Here is an 8839-nt window from a genome sequence, read left to right on the forward strand (position 1 = left end):
GGTTTTTGTATTTTAAGTATTCATATTAGTAGGTTATTTACAGGACATGCATATTTGTGAAGAGTTTGGTCTAAATTAAAACAATAATAATAATAATGAAAAGGATATTTCACCCCAGAAGGTCTTTTGGACTGAATGAAAACATATACAGCGGACATGAAAAAATAGCTAAATACACTACATACTGGTAAAATCTACATTTTAGCCACACACGTCAGAGCCCGGATAGCTCAGTCGGTAGAGCATCAGACTTTTAATCTGAGGGTCCAGGGTTCAAGTCCCTGTTCGGGCGAGAAATTTTGACGTGGAAGAGAATGGAGCTGAGAAAAGTAGTGCTGGACGTTGAGATAAAGATAGAGAAAGAAGTAGTAGCGAGCGGCCTCCGCCGTACCTGACTTTGGTTTGTCCAAGTAACTGCAGGTTAGCCATGACTTTTCTGTACTTTTTATTTTTTTTATAAATGTCGTGTAATGTTTTTTTGTCACGGGAATGTTCGTAATGACATAAAAATATTATAAATGTTGTTCTGCTTCATTCTAACCGGCTGATTAGTTTGTTTTACACTCCTGGAAACACACAAACGAAACCCGTTCAGCCAATCACATTCATCGCACTTTGATCTGCGACAAACTGCAGCGATGTCCACGTCTTCTCTATCGAGCTGTGGGACAGCAAGCTTTAATGTTTAAATGGATCCAGTTTCAGAGATCTAATGTGCTGCTGTCACCTTAGAAATAATCAACAGCACTGGGAGCTCACTCAGTGACAAAATCATTAACTGTATTTAAGCTGATGAATTTGCATTTACAGCAGTGTTGGATTTTGCTGGTATATTTTTATGCTCTTTAGAGATTTTTTTATTACCCTTTGATGACATCTCTGGAGTAGGTGGCACTCATAGTAATGATTTTCTGTGGAAGAAAAATCATATGATCCGTGGACCTCCCTCCTCCCTTTCTGATTTGTCAAATGCTGCCAATGCCACCCTATGGCATTGTGACTATTCATCTCGATCGTAAGTGAATTCAGAAAAGGGAAAGATGTCCCGGGTATATGCTGAGTGAGCTTCGTAGTATAGGGCCCTGGTGACTTGGTAAGTACAGGTGAGGACCTGATGAATGGAGGAAAGTTAGAATATCGGAAAGTGCAGAGGAAGTGAGGGCAGCTATAAAGAGCGGAGAGAGAGCAGTTGCCTTTAAGACCAGATTGTTTAACACCATGCCTGAAGAAATGAGGCGTTGATGGTCAAGAAGCAGGCTGATGTGCAGCGCTGTAATATCTAAAAGAGTTGTTAAAGCTCAGTTATGAAGAGAAGTGATGAGCAGCAGTATGGCTGGTGCCAAGAGAGGAACTGTGGTACTGTATGAGGAAGTCTGGAGTGAGGGTGGTGAGACTGCGGTGAGGAGTGCAGTAGGATTGACACAGGTTTAAGATGGGGAGTTGGATTACATCACGTACTGACTTTGAGTTCATTTTCGTTTGCGATGGTGATGGACAGGTTGACAGATGAGGTCAGGCAGGAGTCTCTGTGGACTATGACGCTCACACCTGCAATGATGTATGGTTTTGAGGCAGCAGAAAGGCAGCACATTTTTAAGTATAACTCGGGTGAGAACTGGTGATTGTAGTATTTTTTGATCGGAGCATGACAAAGTTACACAGATGAATCCCTTCCACTCAATTAATGAATTATTCTAGTACTTGGAGGCATTTCTTTGTGAGACCAAGAGTTCAGATAATCAAAAGACACTTTAGGAATCAGCAGACTTCTTTTTTTCAACTGCTCCATTCAGGAGTCACCACAGCGGATCATCTGCCTCCATCACCTCTGTGATCTTCTTCTTTTCCTCCTGCCTTAAAACACTATCCCTCCTCTGCACCAAAACCATGTCCAAACCCACTCGAGCTGAGCTGTCCATCTGATGTACTCATTTGTAATCCTGCTAACTCCCAGAGAAAGACTGAGCATCTGCACCGCAGCCTCCTGTTTGTTATCACAGAAGGTCTCATTATGGTCCTCTAAACCTTCTCTTTCACTGTTATATCCTTCTGTCACAAATAACCCTCTGACACTCATCTCCAACCACTCCACCCTGCCTGCACTCCCTTCTTCACCCTTCTTGCGCCCTGTCCATTGCATTGGATCGTCAACCCCAGGTATTTAAACCTGTCCACCTTCCCTCTTATTCACCTTGTCTCACTTTTACTGACTTTTATCACTGATCTCTGCAGTGCATACCTCTACCTGCTCCCTGCTCTCACTGTATGTGGCCCCTGTATGCACATCAAACCAAACTCCACCAAATGAGGTTCATTTTTATTTATTATCATTTAACATTGGAAAAGCAACTGTCGGTTATCCCAGTTGTACTTCCATTCACATATTGTAGCTCTTTATTTCTAGGTGATTAATGCGTATATTTTTACCCAAAAAAAATAATAATAAAAATTTGTTTTAGACACAATCTGTACACTCTGTCCAAATCCACACCACACCCTTCACCTCATCTACGACAGGTACGCCAACACGGGAGCCAAATTTTAGTGCAGTGTTCAAAAACATTCACATTCACACACGCGCGCACAAGAATAACAAATAAATCACATGTACACATGCTTATTAAGTGTTGGGAATTCTCACCTAAGAAACAAGAGGACACATTAAGCAGGTGTGCATTGTCGGTAACACAAGGAAGGCAGGTGATTTGTGGATAAAGTCGACAAGGACCACGGTGTCTTTAAAACAAAAACAAAAAAAAGCTCCAGAGCAGGAAATGGTTCAGTTCATCAAACCACTTTCCAAAATAAAAGTCACAAAAAGAGGGCCGTGGGAGGGATTCAAGTTTTACACTCCAAGACGTCTCTCACGTGGAAGATTGTTTGTTTTTTGGTGACATGACTGTGCAGTGTTCTCATGGGATTTACAAAAAAAAAAAAAAAAACACTGGGAAGGCAACAGCCAGGACTCAATCATTCATCTAGAATCAGGAAAGTAAAATAAAGAAATCAAGTAACAGCAATGAAATGTTTCAGCCCCTCCCATCCAACCTCATCACCTCACAGATATACAACAAAAAAAAGGTCCCACAATGAGCACTTTTTATAACGATGACTTATGCCTTCAAATATCACCAGGACAAAAAAAGGTTCACAATCAATTTTTTAAAATAAATATAGCTCCATAGATAGATTTTCTTCAAAAAAATAACCCTTAGCACAAACACGCATGCGAGAAACTGAGCACTAGCTCCTCCTCGCCAATCAATGCACACATACAGCGTAACCCTGGAGATGTAAAAATACAGTTTGAAAAGGCAGGTGTCTGTTCGGAAGAAAATACCCCCTCCCCCCCAAAAAAACCCAGCAAACTGAGCCCAAGAGGGATTTATACCAGCTGATGGGAGTGGTAAGCTACGGAAGGTCAGAGAAGACTTTGGTAAAGTGGTAAAGATCATTCTCACAGGTTGAGCTATTGAACATCAAATAATAATTGCTTTTATATTACGCCATCAGTGCTCACTTTTACTGGGACAAATTGTGTGTAAGAGCATCAACAACACTGTTCGTACTGAAGCTGGTTTCTGCCAAAGTAGAAAAAACAAACAAAACAAAACAAAAAAAAAGCCAGTTACTTTCTCAGAAGACTGAGTTCATAAGTCAAAATTTCAACATAAATGCAATAAATTTAACAATGTTTCTTCAGTTTTGTTTGTCCCATCCCCCCCAAATGTATTTATTTTATTATTTTTTTTTACAGTTGCAGAAACAAGCTTCCATAGAAAACCACTTTTTTTTTTGTAAATGTTAACTGGAAATTCTAAAAAAAACAAAAACAAAACAAAAACCACACCACCTACTTCCAGCACTGAAACTGAAGTCTTTAACCATTAAAATTATATATAAAAAATAAAAAAGTGATGCCTTTATTTGGCAGCTACTTTATTACAGAACAATGATCTTACTGTCAGACCACCAATTTATAATTAAATAGGACATTTTTAAATTAAGTAATATGGCCCCCTTTAAGTAGAGCAAAGATGTCCGTTAACCTCGACTCATTAGCAATGCTGACCACCTCAAAGTCCTTTTTTGTACATGTTGGCAGCACAGGCGCTCGCTCACACACACACACACACACACACACACACAGAAGCACGCTCACATTCACTCAATACTGGTAGTGTGACTCGGTGAAATCTCTGATAATCTGTGTCGTGGTTTGCTGCATGGGGAATACAGACAGGGAGGCGGCGGCGGCGATGACAGCTAAAGTGTCGATGACTGTGAGCGCAGCAGCCAGGTGCACGAGAGAGGTCAGAAAAGGGAGCGATACAGTGAAAAGGTCCATGTCCCATTGTACCAGCTGAATGACAGATGCTGCAGCCCCCAAGTCCCCTGTTTGGACAGACGAAGTGACACCCAACGGGATGACAGCGGTCTGTATTCCGACTGTGGTCCGGAGAAGCTTGTTCAGTTCATCAACAAGATGACTTTCTCCTCCTTACATACAAAACCGTAGCAGCAGGTAGTGCCCGAGGTTCTCCCTCGAGAAAAAACAAAGACCCTCCCCCCCCAAAAAGACCAAAACAAAAACAAACAAAATCCCATCCCTGTCATCCACATGAAAAGCAAGCTATGGAGAATTACCAGTCCTGGGAAGTGGCAGATGTCTTTTTGCGTTACTCTCCGTGCCCTCGTCTTCTCAGTCCTGAACTCCTTCAATCACTCAACCAATCAACATTGTCTCTTCTCAGGAAGCCCCCGACCCCACGTCACACTTAATCCCCGCTCCCCCTCCTAAGTGTAACCCATTCCCTCCCCGATGATCATCCTCCTCCTCCTCCTCCCCTTCCAAGCAAGGATGAAGACGGATCACCGCTCGGGCTCAGACTCCAGGGCCAGCGCCCGCTTACGCTCGCGACACTGTTTCTTGTGGGCCGGCCAGTCCCTCTGCTGGCACTGGGACCCACAGTAGCGCGCCACCTGGCAGCGGCCGCATATGTTGAACTCCCGCAGCTGTGGAAAGACAAGGAAGAAGATCATCTTTGGCTGTGAGAGCACGGAGCTTTCGAATGGGAATGCTTTGCTACACGAGTTGGAATACATACCCTTCTCTCAATGAGCGAACAAGGAGGGTAGTGACACTCGTAGTAGGTGCAAGAACACTCCTCTTCCTCCACCAGCTCCCCATTTGCGTTGTAGTAACGTGTGCGACTCAGCTCCAGATATTGCTCTTCCACAGGGTCGGCTGGTACCTGCTGGATGGCCAGCCAGTAGAGGGACTGCTCTCTGTACAGATAACATGAGAAATGTTCGGCATGCATTACTTGTTTGGATAACCCTGGAATAAATCACAAAAGGATTTAAGACTCATTTCCCCTCAACATCTGCCCGGTGTGTCCTTTCTAGCATTTTCACATGTACCTATAAGCAATGTTTTACCTCTGCTTGCTGGAAATCTCCTCTGGTTTAGGGCTCCAGCCTACTGGAACCAGTCGAAGGTTGTCTAGTCGGTTGTCCACCGTCACAGAGTTGATATGGATAACTTGAAAACTAGGGGCGATGCCTCCTCTGTGCTTCTCCCTGGGTAAAGACATTAAAAGTTAGCCAGTCTCCAACCAACAGGACAAAAATCTGTTCTTGGATAAGAATAGTGTTTATTCCAAGGATTCCTCAGTAAGGAGCTGATGCTAGCTCAGAACTTGAGCTCTGAAGACTTCTTATCCAATATGAAGCATCACTGAAAGCAAAGTGCACTAGTTTACTATACAACCTCTATTACTCACGACTAGTGATAAAACTGAAAAGCTAGCTCGCTAAACAGTTGATGATTTAAGTGACACCTGTGACGCTGCGCCGAGAGATTTGCCATTTTAGCCCTTCCCCTACTTTTGTTAAGCTGAAGCAATTCTCATGAGCACCCACTTATCTTATCTGACAACTTTAAGACTGATTAAACTAAGATGAGCCTTACAATGGAGGGCGCTTTCACAAGAAGCATGCTCACAGATTTTCCAGCACAGGATAAACCACAGAAGAAGCTATTTCCAGCAGGCAGCTCCACATGTTTGATTTGGCAGGTTGTCTATTTTTAAATGCCAGATGCAAGTCCACGAGCTTGCAAACCTGAGACCTGTCGCTTGTTAAAGCAGTGTGTAAACGACTACGGTATGGAGTCACAGAAGAAAAAACAAAAACAACGCCTTGACACAGTTTAAACAGACTTACCAGAGCAGCTCGTGCAGCGGCCTTCCTGCCCAGCGGCCTTTGCCGACGTCAAAAGCATAAGCAAAGATCTTAGCTCCATTGCCATCTGCATCTACTTCCATGCGTGCCTGGAAACAGAAAAACACTGCTCTATATTTTTTTCCTCCTCAACTGTATCCGGATATCAGAGCAGTAGTGAAAAATCAAACACGCTTACCTCAAAGGCATAGTTCTCCACCAGTGGTATGTCCTGCTCATCGATCAGCGTGTACTTTGTCTGAAATAAGAAAATTCAGGGTCATTTTCATGTTTAAACCTACAACTGCAACAACAGCATCCCCACTCTCAGGGGAGCTTTATTGTTTGTGAATTAGCACTAGCAGAGTCATAAACAGGGCACTACTTCTAGGACAAGTTTCAACCTTCCAAACTTTTTACACTGACCACAGCAGCAACACGTTTCTGAAGCAGTCCCAGCTGTCTCACAGACACCTGAGCTCTTCGCCAGCAACACAACATGAAACCGATGAAACCTGTGTGACACTTTCTTCTTTCTATGATTGCATGTGTGTGGCGTTTCCACGAGTGACATCATGTTTACAGCTGAGTGACCGGAGCCCTGTCACTCAGCAGGTGGGCAGCCGGCTGCTCACGGTTCAAATACGGTTTATTCCCAGTGTGTCCCGTGACTTCAGCGTTAGCAACTGAGAGCGCTTTCTGACCCACCGCTCGCCACAGTTTCTGCTTCAAGCGTTAATTAGTACGATTAAAGCCAAAGCCGACACAGGTACAGATGTTGGGCAGTGTCGTCCTGCCGGTGCTTTGTCACACTGCACAAAAGAATCAGTTGATGGCAATGGCTTCCTCATTAGCCGACACTTGAGGGTAATCCTAGTAACATGGCTAGCGTGGCTCTGCTAACTGCACCGCCGAGTGTTTGGGTATGACACGACCGCCGAGGGGTGTCCACTCCACCGACAGCGGCTGTGACAAAAACTGAGCACGTGTTTACGTTTCTGGCGCTGTTTGGTCGTTAAATGTTAGCCAGCGGCTAGCGTAACGCGCTACATGCTAATTAGCGTTAGCGGCGGAGTTTGAGAAACCAGTCTGGCTCGGCACGGCCGGCTTTTCTAATCCGCTCAAACGCCTTTAAATCGGTAAAGCCGAACTACTCCCGCATTTGCGACTGCTTCATAATAATCAACTCGGTTGGCTAGAGCTGATTGAGCATCGCTAACTATATCTTTTCTGGTGACTTTTCTCTTCCCCGCGGGCCCTCCCCCGGCCGCACATGGCAGCCCTGGGATCCAGCTCACCTTCCCGGCCACACGGCCGAGCCGTACGATCCCGAGCTTGAAATCCGACATCAGGAGGACGGGAGGCGACAAGAAGAAGCGCAGGGTCCAGCCTAAACTGTATTCAGGTTCAAAACTCGCCTCTCAGCTCCGTTTGCCAGGTTGCGTTAAATGGTTGGGTATATTCTCTGAGTCCGGATCTCTCCGGCAGCAGCCCAGCCTCGGTGACACACCGCCGCTGGCGCAGGAAAGCCGAACGAGCTGCCGCTGCTGGGAGGGGCGGGAGGAACCTCTAACCGCAGCGTCCAATCAAGCGTGGCGTTAAGGCTTTTTAATACAACACGTCACCTCACGCTGCCAAATAGGAAGCGGCAGTTTCAAAAGACCGCCTATTTTCAGTTATAACGTCATCACACTCTCGTGACCACTTCCAGCCATTTTCGCGCGAAATGTTTGATGGCTGGGTGGGATTATTGCAGAGGGCTTTGACGTCATGATGCGCCGTTTGCTGCTAAATTTGGCGACAGGCATTGAATGTGCATTGCGTAAGCCTATAGAGGAGGCTAACAATGAGTCATAAGGTAAACATTGAGCCCAGTGGAATAAGAGAAACTGGTACACATGGATAAAAGAACATCATAAGACTGGAAAAATAGAGATAAATATAATAAAGAGAAAAGGACAAAAAAAAGAGTCAGTAGAAAGCTGGGTACTGTTCAGGATCAAGGATAAAGGACACAGTGTATTTAGTTTATAGCTCAATGCAAGAACAAAAACATAATAAAATGAGAAAATTGGCCAGTGTTCAGATGATAGTTTACTATTACTTTAGCATCTAAGGAGCAAAAAACAAATTGAAAAACCTGATATGGAGAGCTTAAAAAGGTAATTGCAGTTCTTTAGGTTTGTGAAGACGTTTCATCTTTCATTGATTAATTAGTTTTACTAACAAAAGGTGGAGAGTCCCTGTTATTTAAATCTTAGTGAGTGTTGTGTCCCATGGATGTGGTCATTAACCAATTATTGATCATGTGAGTAATCACATCATCAAGGTGTGAAAAAAGGGTGAAATCTTCACTGTCACCCGGGGTTATGAGTGAAATCACTGTGGGATCTTGCCTCAACCCACCATGTGAGCTACTGAAGTCACCTGAGTCATGGCTGAGTGTGGAAGGGGGATTAAGAGCCTGGGAAGTGATCTCAAGACTATGTTCTGGTAATGGGGTCAACGATGGTCGTTTACATGGGATGTAGATGGGTGCCTTCACTCTTCTCTCGAACAATCTGTCATCTCGGTCCAAAATGTGAACATTTGCGTCCTCAAAAGACTGGCCATT

General features: G+C 44.3%; 1 protein-coding gene and 1 non-coding gene across 2 annotated transcripts; one reads left to right on the plus strand and one right to left on the minus strand.

Moving 5' to 3' along the window:
- The first annotated feature begins 219 nt into the window (after positions 1–219).
- On the plus strand, positions 220–292 carry trnak-uuu (transfer RNA lysine (anticodon UUU)). The gene has a single exon. It is a non-coding gene; the product is annotated as a tRNA-Lys (tRNA).
- Positions 293–2311: 2019 nt separating this feature from the next.
- zmynd19 (zinc finger, MYND-type containing 19) lies at positions 2312–7775 on the minus strand. The gene is made up of 6 exons (XM_006788950.3): positions 7524–7775; positions 6425–6484; positions 6229–6335; positions 5443–5583; positions 5109–5289; positions 2312–5016 (listed from the first exon to the last, which is right to left on the minus strand). The coding sequence occupies exons 1-6, from the start codon at positions 7572–7574 to the stop codon at positions 4873–4875; spliced, it is 684 nt and encodes a 227-aa protein (XP_006789013.1). The 5' UTR covers positions 7575–7775; the 3' UTR covers positions 2312–4872.
- Positions 7776–8839: the final 1064 nt, after the last annotated feature.

Source organism: Neolamprologus brichardi, chromosome 7 (genome assembly GCF_056152115.1).
Source record: "Neolamprologus brichardi isolate AB-2024 chromosome 7, ASM5615211v1, whole genome shotgun sequence".
NCBI lineage: Eukaryota > Metazoa > Chordata > Actinopteri > Cichliformes > Cichlidae > Neolamprologus > Neolamprologus brichardi.